The sequence below is a fragment of the Drosophila yakuba genome, chromosome 2R (genome assembly GCF_016746365.2).
Source record: "Drosophila yakuba strain Tai18E2 chromosome 2R, Prin_Dyak_Tai18E2_2.1, whole genome shotgun sequence".
In the NCBI taxonomy this organism is placed as follows: Eukaryota; Metazoa; Arthropoda; class Insecta; order Diptera; family Drosophilidae; genus Drosophila; species Drosophila yakuba.
Window position 1 is genome coordinate 23,318,771 of NC_052528.2, and position 22,637 is coordinate 23,341,407.

Sequence of the window (22,637 nt, forward strand, 5' to 3'; positions counted from 1 at the left end):
AAAGTACGGTTCTGCAAGGGATTTATTTTTCATTTTGGTCTACGGGAAAGAGTCCTGTGTCTTAGGGCTCGACGATCTTTGGGTGGTAGCCGGTCTCGTCGGCGGTGTAGACCACCTTGACGGTCTTGCCGTTGGGGGCCACGTACTCGTACTCCCCGGAAACAACCCAGTTGTCGTGCTCCTTCAGGGCTCCAGATTGCACGGCGCGGATGTGGTTGGACAGCTCATAGGCGTAGTTGAAGTCCAGCACGTTAACCTCGGAGTCGCTCTTCACAACATCAGCCTCCTCGTTGGCGAAGGCCACGGCCAAAAGGCAGGCAAGAACAATCTACAGGACAGATCGAGGGTCAGAGATGTCCCAAGACACGGATTGGATGGCACTTACCAAGAACTTCATGGTTGGAAAAGGGGATGTGTGTGCTGATAGATTGCGAAACAATTTTGACTGCCTGTTGCCGAAAACTGCGCTTTTATAGCTCTCCCTTGGCATTTTACCGGCCGGAATGACCAATTGCATAAATTTTCTTTATAACTGGCTCCCAGCGGTCGTTTATCTTAATTAAACAAAAGACATTGATGCAGTCATTCTGCAGGCATTAATTATCGCCCCACTCGGCCACTCGGCATATCATATTCATGGGGTTATCTGAGAAGATCTACGCGGCATATACCCAAAGCTGCCCGTTCATCAATTGTCAACAACGCTCGATCAATTTTTAGCTGATAAGAGCTAACCGGTCTATTCCATCGATGATATCGTCGATTAGCATAATTTTCGCATAACTCCATTAGATGGCGGATTTGGCTCCCCCAGATGCAACCGGTTTCGGTCAAGCTGCGATTGCAATAGATTTAATTTGAATTTCTTGGCGCGCAACTAGCCAGTGCTGGAAAATCCCTGTAACCGCACAGATTTTTGCCATTCAGAGGGAATCCCACGTGGTAGTGTCCGCGTATCCGTGTGCACTGCAATCCCTCCCAGAAACAACACGATGGCCAGCGACTCTGGCAGCGATTATGAGGTGGAGGCTTTCATCCAAGCCAAGCGGGTGCGGCGCACGGTCAACGACGACAGTGCGGATCTGTTGGGAAACTTCGATGACCAAAAGCGGAAGGAGATCTTCGAGGGCACTTATGTCGACAAGGAGGACGGACGGAATCCCAGTGACCCGGAGGATAGTAACAGCGAGGATGAGGCCAGGTCCGATGACGAGGCAGCCGCGGAGGGCAGTGCTGCCTCCGGTGCTGAGGAAGAGGAATCCGTGGAAAATGGACAAATAACCAGTGACCAGCTGACTTCACTGCTTCGCGGCGCATCCAAAACCAACAGACACGTCCTGTACGTGACGAACCTGAACTTCGAAACCACAAAGGACGACCTGGAGCTGCACTTCAGCGCAGCAGGCACGGTCAAGTCCATCCGCATCCCCAAGAAGCGGCGAGGTGGCTTCGCCTTTGTGGAAATGGCCGACCTGAGCAGTTTCCAGAACGCCTTCCGACTGCACAACACAGAGCTGCAGGGCCGGAACATCAAGGTGCAGATCTCCGAGGCGGGCAAGAAGAAGTCTGCCAACAAGAAGAACATCATCAAGCAGAAGAACCGGAAGCTGGCCGAGATGCGCAACGAGCAGAAGACCTTCACGAAAAGCGGCAAGTTCTACGACAAGGACCTGAAAAAGGAGAAGGCCAAGGAAATGCTGGCGCGAAAGCGGTGGCGCAAGAAGCCCGCACCCAGACCCACATAAATAGCATAAGTTCTTACAATGTAAGCCAATCTATGATTATTTAACAAAAATTAAAAGTTAATATTACCGGATAAGAAGCTTACTGTTCACTATTGCCAGCGCACAATATAGAAGTTGCGTTTGCCCACGCGCAGCAGTGAAATTCCGTTGCGCAGGATGTGCACGCCCGTAGTAAGCACTTCGGCGATGTTTTGCACCCGCTTTTGGTTAACGTAAAATCCGCCTGCGTTTATAATACGTACAGCATCGGCTAAAGAGCGTCCAAAATTAGTTTGGTCCACATTTCTTAAAACACAAAGACAACTTACTCTCTGTGGGAAAGCACTTCGCCTTCATAGCCAGCTCCAGTATGGACATACCGGGCTCGGTCAGCAGGTTTACCATAGTTGCCCCCTGAAAGGTCTGCTGGATCTCGGGAAGGTTGAGCTCCGCTAAGCCCTCCACTTTGCCTTTGTACAAGGCATTGGTCACCCGTTCCGCCTGTTTCAGTCCACTTTCTGTGAAATGAAAACTTCTCAACCACCGATACTCAGAATGCACTTATATAGAGTACTACCTCCATGAACCAGCAGAGTCACGTCCTCAGCCAGCAGAGTCTGCGCCTTCCGCTTCTCGGGCTCCTTCGTGTGCTCCCGCATCAACTGCTCCACCTGTGGCAGCGGAATGAAGGTGAACAGCTTCAGGAGCTTTTCGACTTCGGAGTCCGGCATGCGCAGGAAGAACTGGTAGAGGGCGAACGGCGAGGTCTTGTTACCGTCCAGCCACACTGCGTTGCCCGCCGACTTGCCGAACTTGTCACCCTCCTCGGTCGTGACCAGTGGCAAGGTGAGCCCGAAGACCTCTCGCTTTCGTTCTACGCGGCTAATGAGCTCGTGGCCAGTCATCAGATTTCCCGTCTGATCGGAGCCTCCCATTTGAAAGCAGCAGTTGTGGCGGCGCAGGAGGTGCAGCCAGTCGTAGGCCTGGAAAATCTGGTAGGTGAACTCGGTGAAGCTCATCCCGTCCTCCGACTCCAGGCGTGACTGCACCGAGGATCTGGAAAGCATGGATCCCATGCGAAAGTGCCGTCCCATGTTGGCCACAAAGTCGATGAGCTGCAGGTCGGCGTACCAGTCGGCATTGTTGACAATTCTGCGGGAGATTAGAAGGAGATTCACACATCCTAACGTATGCTACACACTCACGTTAGGGGAGGCAGTGGGGATTTATGTTTCTTAGAGTCCCAGAGGCAGTTCTCGTGATTCTCGAACACCTGGCGAAGCTGTTGCTCGATGGCCTTCAGATTGGTCTCGATCACCGTCTCGCCCAGTTGGTTGCGCTCTGTCTTGCGTCCACTGGGGTCCCCGATCAGGCCAGTAGCTCCTCCTACGAGTGCAATGGGTTTGTGGCCGGCTCTTTGGCAGTGGATCAGGCCCATTATTACCAGCAGGTTGCCTACGTGTAGGCTGTCGGCGGTGGGATCGAATCCTGCGTAGATGCTCTGTTGGCCGCTGGTGAATAGCTGTTTCATCCTGGGACTGTGGAGCCGCAGTTTTCATAGATGAAATGGGAATAGAAGATTCTTCTACTTGCAGATGGCCCAGTACTTACGCCGCTGTGTCAGGAAATATGCCCTGGAAAAAGCCTCGATCTGTGAGCTCCAGGAGGTTTTTCTGCGCCAGGTAGCGATGGCTATGTCGGATAACATCCTGGAGCGGTTTCAGCAAACTCCGGCGCAGAGGCAACATTATGCAAAGCTCCTAAGAAATTTAAAATTTCTACATGGACTGGCTTTGAGGTTGGAGCCATCAGCTGATCGGCGCGCGGTGAATGGCAAAATCTGGTTTGTTTTGATGGACAAACAGCTGGCTGTCGCTGCGAATGGCAGCAGCGGAGTCCAAACACAAAGGTTCCGCTTAGAGCAAACGCAGTTTTCCATGACAAGGGCCATATCATAGTCAGATATAGCGATAATGCTGCTGAAGATACGCCACGCCCTGCTGGAGGTCACTAGTCCACCGGCCGCGAAGCAGTCTGCGATCATTATCAACAACGAAGTGATCATCAGTTCGGGAAGCATTCTGCAACCACATTTGGCATTGGACGGTGACGAGGACAAAGGAGCGCAGAACAAGGCCATTGTCTCCAGGCTGCAGCGGGGTCAACTGCTGGATGTCCAGAATGAGGAGCAGGAGGAGGGTGCGCGGATCCGCTCGCTACATTTTCAGGTCACCTTCGATCCGCAGCAACGACGGCCGAGGCCTAACACTGCATCTGGTTCGCGACAGCCACACATCCTCTCCCGCTTCCCTGCCCATCCGCTGTACGTGTTCTGTGCCGACGAGGTAAGCCGCAACCTGCACCACATACTACTCACCGCTGACTCCGGCGATGCGGGTGAGGTGCTGCGCTCCAGCTTTGTGGTGCTGGGCCTGCGAAAGCCCGAAAGGGAGGAGTCCTTCAAGCGCTTCCTCGCGCACATCGGCAACTACTTGCGACACCTGCAGCCCCTGCACACGTTGGACGACGTGCTGGTCATGTGCTCGCCCTTTGGCCTGGAGAACTTCTACAAGACCATCAGCATTGGAAAGGTGTCCAACGTAATGGGACGCAGTGGCTGCTTGTTTGCCATTTCAAATGCTCTGCCACTGGGCTGTGAAGGCTCTGCAGTGTTCAACAACAAGCTGTAGGTGATGGTCACAAAGCAATAATAGTAATATACCAAGAATTTCCGTTCATCAGGCGGCTCGTTGGCATTGTGATATGCACCTCGTTCCAGCGCCATCAGGAAAACGTCAACCTGACACTGGCCGCGAACTTTGGCTACCTTTTACGCAACTTTATGGAACAGCTCGGAATGTCCACTACAGCATTCCAGCTGAGTCGAGAGCCCTCGAGCTTTGCCTGTAAATTAGGACTGATTTCACGTTGATCTCCAAGTAATTACATGCTTCCGTTCCAGGGGAGCGCACAATTGTGGTCATTGAGTCGTCTGGACAACAAGGAACAGGGACATTCATACGAGTTCACAATAAGCGCTTCATCCTCACCTGTGCACATGTGGTGGGACAGGTATGCAAGTATGGGTTGTTGCGCCTTGGTGCGCTAAATTATTGTCTTTCCCGTAGAGCATTGAGACTGTTAATTGCCGTGCTGCTGATCGCGAGTTCCAGTCTGAGGTGATTTGGTGCAATCCGGACAGCGACAAGCCCTTCGACCTGGCGCTACTCACTGCTCCGCAGGATGTGCCAGATCGATGCTGCGTGCGACTGGCCAGAACTCCGGCCACCATCGGGCAAATGGTGTACAATGCCGGGTTTCCCTACTACGTTAACTTCAGCTTTAGGCACGACTTCAATCCTTCGATTTTTCAAGGCAGGATCATCAAGTGCGACACTGGAGCCATTATGTCCGATGGCAGCGTGCAGGCGGGTCAAAGTGGAGGACCGATGTTCGACCAGAACGGATGCATCCTAGGCGTCTGTGTGTCCAACATTAAATTAGACGACGTCATCTACCCAAATATAAATACAGCCATTCCAATTTGTGATATCCGCAACACGTTGCAGCAGTTTGCGCGCACTAATGGTGAGCAGAGTGTTTAGTCGATGGGTTGTGCCTTATCTCAATTCTTTGCAGACGTAAATGTGCTAAGCAATCTGGTAGCCAGTCCAGATGTACACCGTGTCTGGTCTCTGGAAATGCCGCCCATTCGCAGCAAACTCTGAGGGACTCGCGTAATTTTTCATTAATAACGTAACTGTAATTAGTGTTTTTATACAATATTGCCGGTTGGCTAATCTTTAAGCTTAAGCAATACCATGTAGACTACAAATAAAAAAATATATTAATGGTTAGTTATTGTGCTTAGTTTTTATCCAAACAATCGTTAACGTGACTCTGGAGCACGCTCAGGGTGTTAAACGACTTTGAGCAGATGGGACATCTCAAAGTGGTGTCCGAAGTCCGGGATGCGGCGCCTGTTGGATCGAGAACCTACAAACAAAAATGAGTATTGACATTTATAGACTTTGGAATCTGCGTACTCTTACTGGTCTCTGCTCCTCCCGCAAACTGCTTCTGCTTGAACTCAGCGAGGAAGCGGTCGAGCTCGCCTTGCTTGCCTTGTGGGACTCAGCTAGAGCTTCGATTAGCTCCTGGTTCCTCCTCTGCAGAGCTCGCAGATCCAAAAGGTACTGATCTTTCTCGCCGGCATTTTTCTCGCGATCTGCCCGCTCCATTTCGAAGTCCTTGCGGTAGATATCGTTTTGGGTCTGTAGATGTTCGATCACCTCCTGCTTCTGGATGTCCTTCGCTTTCAGCTCGTTAATATCCCGGTGCATTTTCTGCATCAGCTCCTGGGCGCTCGCCAAGGTAACCTTTAAGCAGTCGATCTCCTCAATATAGGTTTTTTTCTGCAATTCGAGGTGTTATAGTTATGTAGAAACATCGCGTAGCAGTATACAAACACAAACCATTTCAGTGACCTCCAGGTTTTCAGCTAAGAGTTTAGAGAGCTGGCGCTGAAGGTCCCGCACCTGGCGATCGTGCTCGTCCCTTTGAACATAGTTCAAAGCCATGCTCGGGTCAGGTTCCTTTTGGGATCCGTCCTCAGGTACAAACTCAAACGAGTGCTGGAATATCAGAGCACAAAGAGCAGTGAGCACAGCAGAGATTATTTTAGCAATATACTGCGTAGTTTATAGTGTTGACAGTAGTGCGTACAAGCCTTTACCCAAGTATTTCTCCTATCACTTGGTGCAAGGGGCAACTGGTCGACCTACATACATACCATTTTTAGCTGCTGCAGCTTGTCAATCTCCACCCGCATATTGTCGATCAGTGACTGTTTCCCAGATACACTCTGACGAAGCTCATCCTGCTCTTTTTGGCTGATGGACTGCACCACTTCAATCTGCTCAATTTTCGTCTCAAGGTCCTCCTTCAGCTTTTGATTTTCCTCGCGAAGAGTCTCGACCTGCACTTGGCACTCTTTTAACTGCTCCTTGTACTGCTGTTCTCGATCGGCGGCTTCTTGACGCCATTGTTGAGTCAGTTTGTGGTAATTCAGCATGGTTTGGTTGACCTTGTCAAGTGTGCCTGGCCGGAGAATAGTGGATTATTGCTTGTTACTACTATACCGGAAAAGAAAACTTACTCTTTAGAGCAAGGTACTCGGTCATCATGTTCTGGAGCTTCACTACATCCTCTGCGGAAGCCTGCAGCGAGCAGAGGCTGGGAAACTGCGAGTAAACACTGTTCTGTGGATGGATTTAGATGTTAGATTTTGATGAATCTAGCGAGGAGTAATCAAAGCCTTACCTTAAGGACATCGGATTGAACTTCACCCATGATGAAGCTGGTCGCCAGGGACTGGTGCTGAGATGATTCAGAGTCCAGCGATATGTGCTGCTGTTGCGATGCACTCATGCTGACTGGAGTACTGTTTACTGTTGGTGGCTGGGTGCTCGTAGAGGCAACGGGCTCCTTCGCCTCCTGCACATCATCAAAACCGTCGGACACCAAGGAACCATCCGGAACGAGCGAGGAGTACGGCGAGCTACCCAAAATGACGAACGAATCCTCCTCCGACATGTCGCCGTTGTCGCGGTAGCACTGACTGGTTTTAATCATCAAAGACGACTCCGAGGTTACTCCCAGGTTACTCAGGGAATTCCCCGTTTTCTAAATCCAAACAGCAGCGTATTTGCCAAATCGATAAATTCCGCAGCACGGATTTCGAAACGCCAACTGTTTTTAAAATCTAGCGTGCAAATCTGAAACAAACACACACACACGTTAGTTGCAAGGATATATATATGTATGTTAAATATATGCGCTTAAGAACAATGATTCATTTACAGTGGGAACTACCTCGCCGCGTCGCAATGTTTATACACTCATTGGTAATGAGTATTTCAGTTATACCTTATCAGTAGTAGTACCTCCTACCTTATCTCTCTTTGCTTTGCCAACAGATTCGTGGAAAATACAAATTTTCTGCGAAATAATATTTACCTTTTGCTATTTTACCATAACATCTGGGACCAGTGTGACCGCAGACTTAACAGACGTACCGTTTCTTTGATAGTGATTACAATATGAAATCGGAATCGATATCAACAGTCGGCGGACTCGCTTATCGGAATTCAAAAGCAGCTAATTTCAATAAGCCAGATTACACGCCTTAAACTCGTGCTTATGAAGGTGCATGCACTGCCAGGTCCGGTGGAAAGTACCGGCATCATTTATTCAAGCCCAGTGACGTGCATTCCAATTTATCTTCCTTTGTTGCACGGCCGAGATTAATGGGCGCGTCCTAAAGGCCTGAGCCAGACAAACCAGTTGCCAGCGAAATTACACCGAAATGTAATTGCCAAAACTCGCAAATTCTAATGGCCGGCCCATTTGGTGGGCTGGCAGTGCGTTCTGAACCCGCCAAACCGGATTCAGTACCTCCATTGTTCGGCCTCAACTCTGTGGATGTGGGTTAATAAGGCTTTCGCGTGTTTAATATAGGTGTGAGTGGAACTCGCGACAAGGAACTGGTGGCTGGCCGAGATGCGACTTTCGCATTACCATAACCAACCGGTTACTGGCTATGTGCAGAGACCCCATCTCCATCTCCATTCCCATCCCCATTTCCATCCCATTCCATCCGCACACTTTAGAATTCATACGTTCGTAACAATGATAATCATCATGCGGTTTATTACTCGAGAATCTCTATTTGATCTTACGGCTAATGCACGCGAATAAATAAAATTAAAAAAACTTAAACGAATACGATACGAAATTCCATTAAAGCTCAAGTGCATTCAAGAAAACTCCTCAAACGGCTACAACTAGAAGGCTCATTCGTTCACTCTCGCACTCTACGATGCAGGATGACCTCCTGATCTGCTCTATCACATTCACACAAGGACTTAGGTCTAGGTCTGCGGATCCTCCAGCTCTCCGGGATCTTACGCCTGCTGCTGGTGGAACAGACGCCTCTGCGTCTGGTGGGGTGGCTGGAGGTCGCTCTGCAGGATGGAGGCGAAGTGCTGCTGCTTCAAGGCGCTGATGGTGGCGATCTTGCGATGCCTGTTGGGCTGGGCGGCGGCCAGACCAAGGCGGAAGTAGGGCAGGTCCTCGTCACGTGGCAGTGGCATCCTCTTGTCCTCCTCCACCGGAGAGCCATCGGGTCGCACGCGGATTACCAGTGGTCCGGTGAGGAATCTCTTTGGCGGCTCCGAAGTCAGGGCGGCGGCCACTGGCAGCTCACTGCTGGACTGGGGCCCGTAGCCGTAGGCCATGTCCATATCCATGGCGTACTTGTGCTTCTGCTCGCCACTCTCGAAGATTGGATTGGTGGCGGAGCCGGAACCAGAGCTCTGGATGACATGGGATGCTCCGTGCGGAAGTTGCTGGCGCGTTAGGATGATCAGCGAGGAAGCGGGCGGAGTGGGCAAGGGCTGCTGGAGCGGCTGTCTCGTGGTCACCAGGCTAGCTCCGCTCGGATGGTCCCGCATAATCGATAACCAGACTGCGGAAGAAAAGAGCGGTCAGATCGACATCGAGATTGAGAGCTCACGTCGAGCACGTCGCGACTGCGCACTGCGGAAGTTCTGACGCGGAAATCGATCAGTCTCCCTCCCACGCAGATAGGGGCACTTACTCAGCTCGTTGGCGTCGCGCTGATACGGATCTAGTGCCTCCAGCTGGGCGTCGGAGAGCGTCTGCAGCTTGGCGGACCCGTAGCCGAGCAGATTGTGCTTGCACTGGTTCACTGGGAGACCTCCGACGGCGGCTGTTGACTTGCAGTGCACGCTAACCAATTGGGCGAATGTTGAGTACAGGTGGGACATCTGCAGAGAGCGAAATCGGGGGTTACTTTGGGGGCAATTTGAATTATAAAATCAATAATTGAGATCATAGGTGATTTTAGTTTCCAAAAAACTTGCAGACTTAGACTGTTGATTTCTTAGATTTTATTAGCAACGACGAGCTGAAAAGAAAGTTTGAGGCATTCATATTCCGCCTCGCCGATGAGACCAGGTCTCATGGGTGTCGCAGGGCAGAGGTGGAGCTGCTTGTGCCCCATAATGGGGAGGTTTCGCAAGGTGCGTGTGTGTCAGCCGGGAGATGATTGCACTTTCGTTGCACAAACGAAATGCATTTCGACAGCGTGGCTGCGAGTTGAGCAACTGCCTCCCAGGGCGCGATCTGGTATGTGTGCCCCAGTTCGGATGGGCTGGCTATGGGTACGGGTATGGGTATGGGTATGGGTATGGGTATGGGTATGGGTTTACGGTTCAGCGGCCAAAGCAGCAGCTCATTGTCTATTCTCCGTGGCCAGCGAAGCGTTGAATGGACTTTTAATTAGCGCCGAATGTTCTACTGCGGTGACACATCTGCATCTGTGGTTTGGGTATTTCTCTGGTCGCCGGTGACGTCAAGTGGATCGCCTCTGCTCCGATGCTAATTCGGTGGCCATAAAGAGCAGAAACTCCCCGAAAGATCCGAAAGTTCCGAATCCGGCATCGATCACGATTTAGCACCCCTGCTCGGCAGACAGAAAACAAACGAAGAGTGGAAGAGCAAACAGCAGAACAAAGAGCTATGTGGGGAACTGGGTTACTTCAGTTGGGGATCCAGTATCAGGTCCGTAGCCTCCTTCTAGAAATATATACCCTTGATCTGCTTCAAAATCCAGCAAGAGCTTCATTTGCATTGGCTCTGCTTTGGGTTTTACAATTCTACGCCGTTTGCATAATGCATTGGATGGATCGGATCGACTTGGATCGGTTTGGATCGCTTGAAGGGGCCAAAGTTGGCGGGTTGGTGGGTTGGTGGGTTGGCTCACATTACCAATTACCGTTACCCACTCGGTGGGGCCACACAAACGTGTGCAAACTGCGAAATGCAGTGGATACCATCGCACCACCTCCTCAGCACCCCTCCGTGTGTGCTTTTGCCCAAATACTTGAGTGGGCAGCGATTAACCCAACAAATGGGTTCCTTTGTGTCCAGCCCTCCGCCAGTGGAAGCCAGTGGAAGCCTGCGTCAGAAGCGCGTTATCTGATTGTAATAACTCAGGCCGGATTTTATGGTCCAGGCCCTGGCACAATTAAATAATTAGCCAGTCGAAATTGAAAATTCAGCAAAACAGCAATTTATTTATAACTTGGCGTGCAAATATTCCAAAAGCCTTTGCGGGAGTTGTCAAAGTCACGTACTTAATGCGCTTATATAATATACGCTCGTTTTTATTAAGATATGTTGATTCGAGATCGTCGGGGACAGGTTGTAATTCATTAGCCTTCCAGCGAAGTGAGGGGATGTCAGTCCCCTGCACTTGCACTCTCCGAAAGCCAGTGTCTAGCCTATAGACACACTGATCCTAACCCGAGCTATCTGTATGTGATCTCATGCTTCCTTGTGGGTATGGGCAGTACTCCATCCCAGAGATGGCCAAAAGCTGTCTCGTGGGTCTGGCCCATACCACAGGCCATATGCCATCCCCAGCGGATTGGCGGTCAATAACCTGTTGATATGCGCAGGTTACATTATGAAACATCGAAGTTGGCAACCGAAGAAACCAACAAAAAGACAGCCACGAAAATGAAACATTTCATAACAGACAAAATAAAAAGCCAAGAGACGAGGTAATGACTCCGGTTCGATCGGCTATTCGATGGGCAAGGGTTCCATTACTACACATGTTGGTGATCCCAGCTCCAGCATATTTTACGTAAAAACAAAACGGTAATGCGAACATAACTTATTTATTGGGGCCCGAACCGCAAACCGGCCAAACGCGTTTGCACCCATGAAAACATAAGGGCAACAACAAATTGTTGAGCTCTTGTTTATTTTTGCAATCGAAAATCGAAAGCGCTCAAATAGTCGGGAGCGGGGTAAAGTCACCTCGAAAAGCAGGAAGCTGAAGCATCTTCTATAAATACACCTAAAAGTGATCGTTCCGCGGCGAATCTGGTTAGAAATTTACATGAAGTGCAAAAAGACGATTATCGAGTATTGAATATTGAGTATGGAGTGTCGAGTATCGTCAAACAAACTGCGTCGCTGCCTTTCAGCGTTTCGGCAGCTAATTGTCTTTTAGAAATTATTTTCCCATTTCGAGAGACTCGTGTGGGGTGCCGGATGCGGCTTTCAATCACTTCTGGGCGGGATCGGATGGGGTCTATTGTCTCGATCCGCGGATTTAAGGCGCAGTTCGCGTGCTTAGCGGTCAGAAAAGCAGAAAAGCAGAGATTGATGCGCTGGCAGCAGGCAGCACAAAGATCTAATGACTGCCAAATCGCTACATATGCGAGTATACATATAAATTAAAGTCCGGCGGCTAATTAATGAGCGGACCACTTTGGCGGAGTTCATTAACCAAAAAACACCAAATAAACAAAAACAGCGGAGAAAATTGCCGCAACGTTGTCACGCTTTGTTGCACAAACATTTGTGCAGAAAAGTGAAAAGCTTTTAGCCATTATTAAGTTTTTCCCCAGCTCGCTGGCAATTTGCGGCACTTGCGAATGTAAATTGAAACTGTTGTTCCTCATAAATGAAAATTAATGTTTGCTCCACGCTCGACCGAACTCTACTGTCTCGGTGGTTTTGGGGGATTGGCTGACTAATCGCGCGGTTAGATCCCAGGCGGCATAACCTTTTCGCTTCATCAGTTGTGAAACCAGCTGGCTGATGTTTTGGCCAACACCAGCTAGCGGATTCCCCTCGAACGCTCTCGAAATCAAGTGGCTGTCCAGCCGGTGCTGCCCACTGATCCGGTATTTCCAGGCCTGGCCCCACTGTACCACACCGCACAATCCTCGCCAGACGCGGCGCTGATAAGGCCCAATGTCAAGACCGCACTCCGCAGGCGTCTATTTATGCCAAGGACCGTTCTTCTTCAGCTTTCGGCTCGAGTATTTGTTGTGCCATGTTGGTTACGATGCCAATCGCGGTACAGTTATGCAAATGAGCAGCGAATACCGCTCACTGACAATGAACGGCGTCTTGTCAACTATTCATATTCATGCTGATGCTCGTATTCATATTCATTCCTTTGCTGTTTTGTCTTCGACGGACTGAAAAGTGCGGAGAGAAACCCAAAAACAGAAGCGCGCAGAGCGCCGTTAATATGCGAACTCATTGAAGTTATCAAAACACCATATCAATATCAATATCGCTATTATTAACGAGCATGCTCTGCTGATCAAGTATTCAGCGCTGCGCTAGATTCGACAGATTGGAGCGAGCTCAATAGACTCAACTCGACAGATGCGCAATGCCAAGGACAATGGCCGTGTGTAAGTGCAAGTGTAAGTGTAAGTGTAAGTGGAGTAAACGAGGCGTATGCGCAACGTGCACCTGGCGCACGCGGCGTATGCGCAATGTGCATTTTCGCTTACCTTCTCGTTGCGGGTCAGGAACTCCCAGATGGGAATGGCCGATGACGAGCCGATCTGCAAGTGGAAGGCGCCCAGCAGGCAGCAGGCCAAGATTACTTTCGCCGCAGTCGTCATAGTGGCGTTGCTGTTGTTGATGTTGCGTACTCCGCACTTCACGGAGAGTTCAGGGGATTCGGGCCGAGTGATCCGTGATCCGTGATATGTGGTCCGAGTTTCGTGGGTCAATTGCTCGCTTTGGTTGTGTAACCTTTGTGCGGCGACTTTCTTTTTTTTAGGGCCCAAATAAAAGTGCTTTTGTGGCGTTTTGATGGATTATCACTCGGTTTCGGTTTCGGCTTAGGCTGCTAGCCAAGTGGCTTTCTTCTGTCCGACGCACTTAATTGAATTAGCCAAACAACGAGCGTGGCCAATTCGTATTATCGCTGTTTTCGGGTGTACGTGTGTCTCAGCTTGAAACGCAAAAGCTTGTTTCACACATTGGTTTCTCGGCAAGATGGGGGAGTCAGTCGGCTTAGGGAGAGGGAGGGGCGCCCACCGAACACCGATCAGTCGATCACGAAAACGGCGAATTCCAAGCGAAACGGAAACGGAGCGAGCACTTCAGCACCTCAGCACTATGGGGTATAACTATGTCGAACAACCGAGCGCGGCGATGTCTGTGAGTCGTCTTCGGACGGCGCTGGCGCTCCACACGTATTTAAGCTCTGAGATCGGAGATCGGCTTTGGCGGCGGGAGAGCGGATCGCGGAGAGCGGAGAGAGAGAGAGCGATCGAGCGGCGGAGCGAAAGCGGCAGGGAGCGAAAGCGAGCGGGAGAGCGGCAGTGGGCGGGAAGCACCCAAAAAAAAACAGGGGCGCGCCATTGCAGATTTGGGACCTCAAAGAGGGGGACCTTAATCCCATGGATTTTCATGTTGATAGTTCCTCTTGGTCCTTCGAGTCGGGTATCTTGGCACTACTCCCGATCCCCTTCACATTTCTCGCGCCTAAGCCGCTGTTCGCCACCAGCAAACTTGTTCTACGCTTGCACTGGAAATAGAAATTAAAAGCCAAAGTAAACAATCAAAAAGGCCAACAACAATAACAACCAGCTCTGAGTCGAACATCAGCGAGGCATTGCAAAAATTTCAAAGTCAAGTTTGCGTCGTCATCGCGTCTGAGTCCGAGACTCCAATCAAGCCGGGCTTGTAATTGAAATTGTTGATGAGCCGCGCGATTACTCGCTCCATTGTGGCCAGTATTCTGGTCAGCATACTTAACAGCAGCACGCTAATTAAACAAAATAAAGACATTAGATTCCAAAATGCTACGGCGCCATGATCCTGTTTGGGAATTCAATTCGCGGCCAGATCGCCTAATTCAATTATGAGGTAAAAGTCGGTAAAATGTAGCAGAAGAATGCGATGGAATCGCTGGAAATTCCTAACATCACGGGCCCCATAAATTTGATAAGCCCGCGTTCGCTCCGTTGAGTCATCCGCCCCTCATCTCCGCCGAGAAGAGACCGCTGGGTTGTTGACTCGCCAGATTGCGATGCAGAGTGGAGTGGACCTGGTCAAAGAAGCGCCGTTAATGCGCTGCTCCCATTCGATTCCTTCCGGGAATGCGATAAAGAAAGGCTCCGCTTCAGCGACTTTCTCTTGCCAGCCCCAAAACTCGGATTTTGTTGATTATTTCGCATTTTTGTACTTATGGGAAAGCATTCTAATGAAGACTAGAGCTACTAAGTTTATAGGCTTAAATACTCAATCCTTAGATAGATTTCAAGGTTCCGGATATATTAATATTTTAAATACTTCAGATTGATACTTCACCTCTCACAGGGTGTTGTACTTGAGGAAGTTGCGATCGTAGCGATTTCCCCCGCCGTACAGTTCCTGATCCTCGTTGTTTTTGTACATCATAAAGTCGGGGTTCTGGTCGTCGCCGAAGATGGGAACGAAGCTGCCGAAGCTGAGAGTCTGCTTGAGGTGCCGGTCCGGACGGCGGCCCAGCTGGATAACCTTGCTGTACAGATCCGCATCCACCTGGAGGGCACGGTCGAAGTCCTTCCAGTGGACGAACTTCACCTGCTCGCTGGGAATAGCGTTGTTGTCGAGCAGCTCAAGCAGCGTGTTCGAGTTGACGGGCTGCACCACGTTAAGTTCCTGCTCCTTCGTCGCGGATTCTCCTGCGGGCAGGCGCCGCTTACTAGGACTCGTATCCAGATCCCATAGCCAGGCCAGTAGAGGAGTCACAGAGCTCTGGAAATCGTTCATGGTTTACTACGATACTTTAAGGGTCCTTTGCTTGTACTCACGTGTTCACTTCGTCCTATGCGAGGAATGGTCTTCAGGTTCTTGAGGGAAAAGTTCTCCCCTCGCTTGCCCAGCCGCGGCACGTTCTTGGTGATCTTCAGGAAGAATCCTGGACTGCTGTCATCCGCCTGGCTGATGGCCACAATAGCCACCAAGAGCGAAACAGATAGGACTGTTATGAATCTCATGCTGATGCGACTGAAGCTTCACCTGACTCCTGCTCCACAATTGGAGGCCTTTATATACCGAGATCCACCCTCATTTTAGTGGCAGAGAAATGCGGGTGACTCCAGGAATTAGCATTATCGATCGGTAAGTGCGAAGCAGATAAAACTGAACTAACCTGACCTAAATGCCTGGTGATAATTAAGTGCTTTCCTACATACATATATTACTTTTCTTTTGCAAAAGAGTTTATACTTATTGAAGATTATAAGTAGTTTAATTAATTTCTTAAACAAAGCATTACCAACTAAATAATTCGGAACATCCTTAATTCAAATACTAAATAAATAGAACATGGCTGTCTGATCCTCAGCTAAATCAGTGAGCTCTGCGCCCACTGGGCTACCTCTGTGGGAAGGGCCTGGTATCGCTGGACAGAGTGCTGAATCTGGCCGTAAGTCAGCGCCAGCTTATGCATCTCAAACTCTTTCTGCACCTTGCCCACGCCCCCGCCAGCTCCACCGGAGAGCGGCATGATTAGCTCTGCGATGCGTAAGTGCTCGAAGGCCTTCAGAACAATGGACCGCTCCACGGCCTGCATGGTGGTGGACACTTTGGCAAACTTGGAGAAGCGCGCGTAGATGATCTCGAAGTTGAAAGGGTCGCGATCGTAAATCTCTGAATGGTGCTTGATGGCGATGATCAGGCACAGTTCCAGGACTGAGAGCCCGCAGAGCAGTTCTATCTTGTCGTCGCTCTCGAACTGCGATCCCACGGCAGCCATCTTCTCGGCTGTGATGTGTGGAGACTGCGGTTGGAGATGTGCCACCAGGCGGAATAGGAAGTTCTTCAGATAGGCCTCGCTGATGTCAAAGTCATAAAGCGTTTGCAGAGTGCTCTTTGCCTGCTGAGTGGCCAACACCTTGCCTACCTGCTTGTTCCAGGTCTCGCGTACTTTGGGCGAGAAGCCGTACTCCCCGGGGTCGAAGTGGTTGCGGGAGAAGTGAAGTGCCTCCGAGTGGATATTTTGTAGACTATAGATTCGCTCCGCCGCCAGCAAAAGTGAATCGCCGCTCGGAAGAGACAGCAGTTCCTTGCACAGGTTAACGTACTCCTCGAAGCGCTGCGAGCTGGGAAAAAGAAAGACCTGCCGATGCGAGAAGCGCGACTTGACCCGCTTCTCCAGGAGCTCGATCACGTCCAGCCGACAGGTAACGCCAAGCACGCAGATGGGCGCCTGGGCCGACTGGGAGACGTCGAAGAGGTTGTAGAGCAGTGTCTGGTTGTGGTGGGCACAGAAGAGGTCGAACTCCTCGAGGATAAAGACCACGCTCTTGGAGTGCTTGCCGCCCGCCTTGAGGCACTGCAGCAGGAAGGCAAGGTTCTCGGCGAACGACCCAAACACTTTGCCGTCCGCGGCGTTCTCCAGCTGCATCTGCACGGTGATGGACTTCAGGGCCACTCGGTCGTCCGTGTGCAGGTTGCCGTCCAGGTGGACGACCAGAGTGTTTTCCGCGAATGCTTTATTGGGCAGCACATCCGCCAGCACGGCGTTGATGAGCTGGGGAATTTGAAAGTACGGATTACTGGATGGGTTTACGCGTAAGTGCTGCTCTCATACCGTTGTCTTGCCGGATCCCCGCGGCCCTATGAGCAGCAAGGAGTTGGATTCCCCCATTTCAGCGGTGCGCTGTAGCAAGAGGCGCACATTGGAGCGCTCCTCTGCGTAGCCCCTCAAGGTGGTGTAGTCCCGCTGCAGGCGCTCCTTTAGGAAGCGCCTGATGCTGACCAGTTCCTTATCCGCCTCCGGCATTTGCGCTCTCAAATTGGAATTCCTTGGTTTATTAGTTCAAAAGGACGCACAGTTTGGATTTCCGCCAGTAAATAAATCGCGCCAAAAAACGTAAACAATGCATTAGGGATGGAACAAAAGTCGATATTTTGTTTCGCATACTGTACAGTGGTTTGAAACACCGATACTACTTAGTCTTGTCCCGAACCGGAGAAAAGCAGACAAGCGAACCAATCCGTGACACAAACCAACACGATCTAATTTCAACGACTTTAGCACATTTTGAAAAATCAGCTTTTAAGTTCGTACAAAATCGACATCCATTAATAAGAATAGTAACTCTATAACAAATAATCAATTATTACTATAAATAAATTTTCAAAAATCAACCAATTTGCTTATTACGTTCTGAGGAATGTTTTTATTCGGAATACCACGTACCTTAAATGTTCATTAAAGTATATATTAAGCACTCAATGGCTTGTCAGCGTTTGTTAAACAGCGGTTGGCAATTATAAATACAGCAATGAACCGAGTAATTACAATTAATACCTTTTAAATATTTTAGCTTTTGGCACTCTTTTTTTTAGTTATTGTGATGCAGACGTTTTTCAGAATGAGCGCATTGTGGATTTTCCTGTTGATTTCCATGGCTCCGATGGCAGTAAGAATCGAATGCATATGTCTTCTTGGAGGCACAATTCTATAGAATAATTGCTATCCAAAGATCCGAGGACACTTCGAGTTCAACAATGCAATCTGCCTCGTGCGCGACAGGATGTTCATGGACTATGAGTACTGCTACTTGAAGTCCGAAAATCGCACCTACAAGTACCTCTCGCTAAAGACCAAGTTTTACCACCTGCCCATCGACAACTGCCAGGTAAGAGGATAGAACTCTGTCGGTCTCACACCACCCGACCCTCTTCCAGACCAGGTTCCAGCTGAGGATGCGGGAGAACAAGCGGATCCCGTACAACTTTGATTTCAAGGTGGACTCCTGCAAGTTCCTCCGGGAGCGCAAGCACGCAATCGCCAACTGGGTCTACCAGGCCTTCGCCGGCTACTCGAACATAAACCACACCTGTCCCTACGACGTAAGTGAGTGCTGAACGCTGCCATGTCCAGCCGCTTAACCTCCGCCTTTGGCCTCCTCCATCCGCAGCATGACGTCGTGGTCGACAAGCTTCCCGTGCAGCACCTGAACAAGGTGGTCCAGTCGTTCATCCCCGATGGCAGATACGTGATGAACTCCACCTGGCTGGTGGCGGGCATTCCGCGCTCCGATGTCGTCCTATACTTCACCAAAAGCTAAACAGTCAGTTTAGAAGTCTTCCAAAAAGTTAACTCCAAACCATAACAAAATGGGTTTGGTATTGGATCGGGGTCACCAGGACCGGTATCAACATAGTGAGTCTCAACGAATCTCAGGAGATGTATTTGTCACATTACTGAGACTTACGAAAATAAATATAGTGTAGTGACGAAAGCTAACTTAAATATGTAGGCTAGTGAGAGTAGTCAAAATATAAGATCCTCCATTTGGAGTTTTGAGTTTTTGCACAGGTGGCTGGCAGTGACCTGGATGCACTGCACCTGTCGCCTGTCAAGTGGCTGCTAATGCGATTAGGGAGGACTCCGAAAACGGGATTGGCACTTGGGACAGGGAACCCAGAGAACCCAGAGAATTCAGAGAACTCAGCTGCCAATCAGGTGGGCCAGCCACAAACTTCACACATTTCGGACACATATATCCACAACCAGAAGGACACGGAGCTAAGTAAACACAACCCCACACCCTTACATCCTTGACAAGATGCCGGCGGACATAGTGACCACGGAGCAGCTGCGCTACCAGCTCGCCTTCAGCCATGCCATGGAGAGGACGACGCGGCACTGGCAGGAGACCTTCGCGTGGTACCCGAGGATGCAGTACTGCCACTACCAGCGGATCGACCAGATCTATCTGGAGAGTCGCCAGCGGTACGGCGACGGCCACTTCCTCAAGTACGCCAGCCGGAGGCGCCTGGCCAAGAAGTTCATGGTCACCGCCGAGGAGGTAGCGGACGATCTGGAGGATCGCAAGATGCTGGAGAAGGACGGCATTACGGGCCTCAAGGTACCGGCCACCGAGAACGGGGAGTACGGCCGGATGAAGCCCTCCAAGCTGTACTTGTGCTAGGACTCCCTGTGACCAGCCGGGTGTCACTCTGCACTCTGCACCCCAATCCTCTCCAGAAGCACTCGCAATTAAACTATCATTCTCCGCTGACAATGCAACTCTCAATGGCCGTCACTCATTACGCGATTTTAGCATGACCGTGCGCATAATTAACAAGGTGAAAACGTCAGTTCCACCTGCAACTGGTTGCACCACCCCGCACCGTACCGCCCCGCCCCTCCCCGCCGCCGTAGCGAGTGCTCACTGTACCTTCTCCTACTGGGGCGCGGCTGAAAAGTTCGCACAGGTAATTAAGTGATCGCGTCTGTCCACTCGATGAGATGACTCGCCTCGTTTGTTCGCGATCTCGGAAACTGCTTTATGGCGCCCATAAACTGGGAAATATTCTGAATTAATTGTAGATACCATGTGGATTTAGGGATCTCGTTCAGGAAAGTCGCTTTCCTTTGGCTGGTACCACTGCGTTTTGTTTTGAAAAATTTGCAATTGTGCAATAGATTGTGGAATACTCATTGCAAGGATATAGCTATTTTGGGGCACCAACTAGTAGAGACTAGCTACTTGATAAATGTGTCCATCGACGCAGCTGCTCCTCCTGCGTTCGCAGACGTAAGCCCAGGTGTCGTGGGCCAACTTCGAGCAGTATGATTTAAAAGTTCCATATGCAAATTACCCTCAAAGTTTGAGGCGAGCCCATCCGTCCATCGGAGTGCGTGGTAGATGGAAATGCGCAAGTGGAAAGTGGCAAGTGGCAAGTGGAAATGTGCGATGGGAAATGTGAAATGGGGAAACTAGGAAATGCAAATGCCCATGCAAGTGTGCAAATTACACAAAGGACGCTAACTTTGGGCCAACTTGCGAACTGGGCCAGCGTCGGCGACTCATTAGACACATGACAGCATTCACAGAGTGGGTGGTGTGTGGTGGTTGTTGGTGGGCAGGGGAGGGGAGGGGTGCTGGAGCGGCAGGTGGGCAGCGGCAAGTGCGTGTGAAAAATCAGCCAGCAGCGGCCCACAAAATCGCCGAGCGCGCAATTAAACGGTAGCGGATAATTGCTATCGAAAGCCATAATGATGGCCGGATCAGTACTTACCCCGACTCCAGTATACTATATATGCTGCTTCCATATCTTGATGCTTGATGCTTGATGCGGCTCTCGAGAGGAGAGCTTTGTGCGCCTTTCTCGGCTCTCATTGTTCCCCCGATTTTCCCATCAGCATCCCATCGCATCGCTTCGCATCAATGCGAACTTTCCGAGTCCATCACTTCTTTTCTGTTGACTCATACTCACACTCGCACTCAACCCATCGGATGGTCTCTGTTTTTGGCGGTGCTCAAGACTGAGAAGGAGTGGTGACAGTCGAAAAAGCAGGCCAGAACCGGAGTTCTCAGCTGCGCAGAGCTGTAGGGCTCAAAACAAATAAACACAGAGACACCTACTTGCCGTACTTTGCAGTACTCGGTAGTGGGTGTGCAGAGAGGTCAGGGGTCAACCCCTTTTCGGGCAGGGTAAACAACATTTGCGGATTTCACGCCAGGGCTCAGACAGCATTGCTGATCCTATTAGTGCTCGTCAGTCGTCAGGAGCCTCGATTGACTGACTGGCGCCATGTCTCAGGTCAGGAGCATCAGTACCTCAGTACCTCAGAGCCAGAGCATCGCAGCAAGGACCATGTCCAGCCGGGATTAGGGCGTAGCAGGGACTTAATCCAGTTTTGCAGCGATCTCGCTCCGCATTGCAGGTAGAAGACGGTGATCAGGTTCGCAATGGCACTGCCTTTGGTTGTGGATCTGGCACTGGCACAGACACAGGAAAAGCCAAATAAAATAATAAAGAACCACATACTAAGCCGAAACATTAAATAAATAAAAGTCAACGGCAGTCAGTCAGTCAGGCAGCTCATAAACGCTCGGCAGCTGACGCCGATCGGTCCCAACTTCAAATTAAAACGCCATTGGCGCTTTGGCACGCATAGATAGGATTGGGACCTGACTTTGACTGGAACTCTCCAGCGCCAACTCCAACTCCAGCTCCAACGCCGACCTGGGTCTGGGTCGCCCATCAACTCGCTTTGGTTTGCCGCCGCGACTGCCCATAAGCCAATTTGCCAATTTCATAAACTCGGTTTGATTTGCCGCCAAAACCCAGAAGACAAAACGAACCGCAAAACAAAACACAACTCTCTGCTACAGTCCGACTCTGGAAGTCTGAAAAATAAAACCCCAAAACGCCCCCAGGCAGGGCACACAAATTCCGACTTCCATTTGGGATCTTGTGCTCGGTGGAAAGCAGCAACACGTCGTAAGGTGGCCTAGACCAGCGATAGTATCCACGAGGCATCTCTATCAAGGGCTCACTGCCACCAGCCAAGGAAGTGGACAACGGGGATCTAAGATGCAAATATTGGAAATCTATTGTAATGTTTAAATAGTTTTGACATAGTTCTGCCTTCGTCCAATCTTTCTAAGATCCTTGTGATCTATAGTTCCTTAAAAGAAAAGGACAAACATTCTCCTCTCCAAACCGCATTCGTTATTTTTAGCTACGCCACTGGCCAGATTACACTTATGGCCATAATTCAATCAGCGCATTATCAATCACGGCGGCTACTTGTCTTGGCTAGTGAGTCAAGTCAATCGGCCATCGCCTATCGGCGTCTCCGTCGCACTCTGCTGATTGGCGTATGGGCATCCCGCTCGCACTGCGGTGTGAAACACGTTTGAAAGTCATTAACTTAAATGATTCACTTTCTGAGCCATAAATTTCGCCACTAACTGGCGAGGAGCCAAGCCGAGTCAGAGTCAGGCAGTATGCGAAAAAACGTCGACTGAAATGTCTTAAAAAATTGCTAAATAATCGCCTTAAATGAGTCTATAAAAATGAGCACCTCGAGCGGCGACTAGAGCTCAATCGGCAATCTCGCGGACCCAATGGCCAAAAACCCACAAGACTGAAAACTGAAGACAGAAGTGGCTCAAAAGTGTTTTCAAAGCCCAAAGTGAATTTTCATTGCCAGCGGAAGTCGTAAATCAATTTTTTCCCCCCTCAAAAGACAGAAAAATGGGG

General features: G+C 50.2%; 10 protein-coding genes across 11 annotated transcripts; 4 read left to right on the forward strand and 6 right to left on the reverse strand.

Moving 5' to 3' along the window:
• Positions 1-4: 4 nt before the first annotated feature.
• On the reverse strand, positions 5-626 carry LOC6532114 (larval cuticle protein 9). The gene is made up of 2 exons (XM_002092854.3): positions 386-626; positions 5-328 (listed from the first exon to the last, which is right to left on the reverse strand). Exons 1-2 carry the CDS (start codon positions 515-517, stop codon positions 62-64), a joined length of 399 nt encoding a protein of 132 aa, XP_002092890.2. The 5' UTR covers positions 518-626; the 3' UTR covers positions 5-61.
• A 236-nt stretch (positions 627-862) lies between these two features.
• On the forward strand, positions 863-1,816 carry LOC6532115 (uncharacterized RNA-binding protein C365.04c). The gene has a single exon (XM_002092855.3). It carries the CDS (start codon positions 993-995, stop codon positions 1,743-1,745), a length of 753 nt encoding a protein of 250 aa, XP_002092891.1. The 5' UTR covers positions 863-992; the 3' UTR covers positions 1,746-1,816.
• LOC6532116 (tyrosine--tRNA ligase, mitochondrial) lies at positions 1,759-3,484 on the reverse strand. Its single transcript, XM_002092856.4, has 5 exons — positions 3,336-3,484; positions 2,930-3,262; positions 2,302-2,876; positions 2,054-2,242; positions 1,759-1,995 (listed from the first exon to the last, which is right to left on the reverse strand). Exons 1-5 carry the CDS (start codon positions 3,470-3,472, stop codon positions 1,835-1,837), a joined length of 1,395 nt encoding a protein of 464 aa, XP_002092892.1. The 5' UTR covers positions 3,473-3,484; the 3' UTR covers positions 1,759-1,834.
• Positions 3,485-3,697: 213 nt separating this feature from the next.
• On the forward strand, positions 3,698-5,581 carry LOC6532117. The gene is made up of 5 exons (XM_002092857.4): positions 3,698-4,410; positions 4,467-4,630; positions 4,687-4,796; positions 4,853-5,312; positions 5,364-5,581. The coding sequence occupies exons 1-5, from the start codon at positions 3,698-3,700 to the stop codon at positions 5,450-5,452; spliced, it is 1,536 nt and encodes a 511-aa protein (XP_002092893.1). The 3' UTR covers positions 5,453-5,581.
• LOC6532118 (NF-kappa-B essential modulator) lies at positions 5,466-7,819 on the reverse strand. Of its 2 annotated transcripts, none has more exons than XM_002092858.4 (7): positions 7,743-7,819; positions 7,047-7,501; positions 6,883-6,985; positions 6,517-6,824; positions 6,200-6,358; positions 5,777-6,139; positions 5,466-5,720 (listed from the first exon to the last, which is right to left on the reverse strand). In XM_002092858.4, exons 2-7 carry the CDS (start codon positions 7,356-7,358, stop codon positions 5,592-5,594), a joined length of 1,374 nt encoding a protein of 457 aa, XP_002092894.2. In that variant the 5' UTR covers positions 7,359-7,501; positions 7,743-7,819; the 3' UTR covers positions 5,466-5,591. The 2 variants fall into 2 exon arrangements, with proteins under 2 accessions (XP_002092894.2, XP_015051710.1); XM_015196224.3 differs by having other exon boundaries at positions 5,771-6,139.
• A 582-nt stretch (positions 7,820-8,401) lies between these two features.
• On the reverse strand, positions 8,402-13,802 carry LOC6532119 (rhythmically expressed gene 5 protein). The gene is made up of 3 exons (XM_002092859.4): positions 13,136-13,802; positions 9,385-9,574; positions 8,402-9,252 (listed from the first exon to the last, which is right to left on the reverse strand). Exons 1-3 carry the CDS (start codon positions 13,247-13,249, stop codon positions 8,690-8,692), a joined length of 867 nt encoding a protein of 288 aa, XP_002092895.1. The 5' UTR covers positions 13,250-13,802; the 3' UTR covers positions 8,402-8,689.
• Positions 13,566-15,713, reverse strand: LOC6532120. The gene is made up of 3 exons (XM_015196225.2): positions 15,434-15,713; positions 14,949-15,377; positions 13,566-14,163 (listed from the first exon to the last, which is right to left on the reverse strand). The coding sequence occupies exons 1-2, from the start codon at positions 15,617-15,619 to the stop codon at positions 14,952-14,954; spliced, it is 612 nt and encodes a 203-aa protein (XP_015051711.1). The 5' UTR covers positions 15,620-15,713; the 3' UTR covers positions 13,566-14,163; positions 14,949-14,951.
• Positions 15,714-15,822: 109 nt separating this feature from the next.
• LOC6532121 (origin recognition complex subunit 4) lies at positions 15,823-17,508 on the reverse strand. Its single transcript, XM_002092861.3, has 2 exons — positions 17,218-17,508; positions 15,823-17,157 (listed from the first exon to the last, which is right to left on the reverse strand). Exons 1-2 carry the CDS (start codon positions 17,407-17,409, stop codon positions 15,970-15,972), a joined length of 1,380 nt encoding a protein of 459 aa, XP_002092897.1. The 5' UTR covers positions 17,410-17,508; the 3' UTR covers positions 15,823-15,969.
• A 406-nt stretch (positions 17,509-17,914) lies between these two features.
• On the forward strand, positions 17,915-18,811 carry LOC6532122. Its single transcript, XM_002092862.3, has 4 exons — positions 17,915-17,923; positions 18,098-18,271; positions 18,321-18,485; positions 18,554-18,811. The coding sequence occupies exons 1-4, from the start codon at positions 17,915-17,917 to the stop codon at positions 18,701-18,703; spliced, it is 498 nt and encodes a 165-aa protein (XP_002092898.3). The 3' UTR covers positions 18,704-18,811.
• A 129-nt stretch (positions 18,812-18,940) lies between these two features.
• Positions 18,941-19,668, forward strand: LOC6532123. Its single transcript, XM_002092863.4, has one exon. It carries the CDS (start codon positions 19,205-19,207, stop codon positions 19,568-19,570), a length of 366 nt encoding a protein of 121 aa, XP_002092899.1. The 5' UTR covers positions 18,941-19,204; the 3' UTR covers positions 19,571-19,668.
• Positions 19,669-22,637: the final 2,969 nt, after the last annotated feature.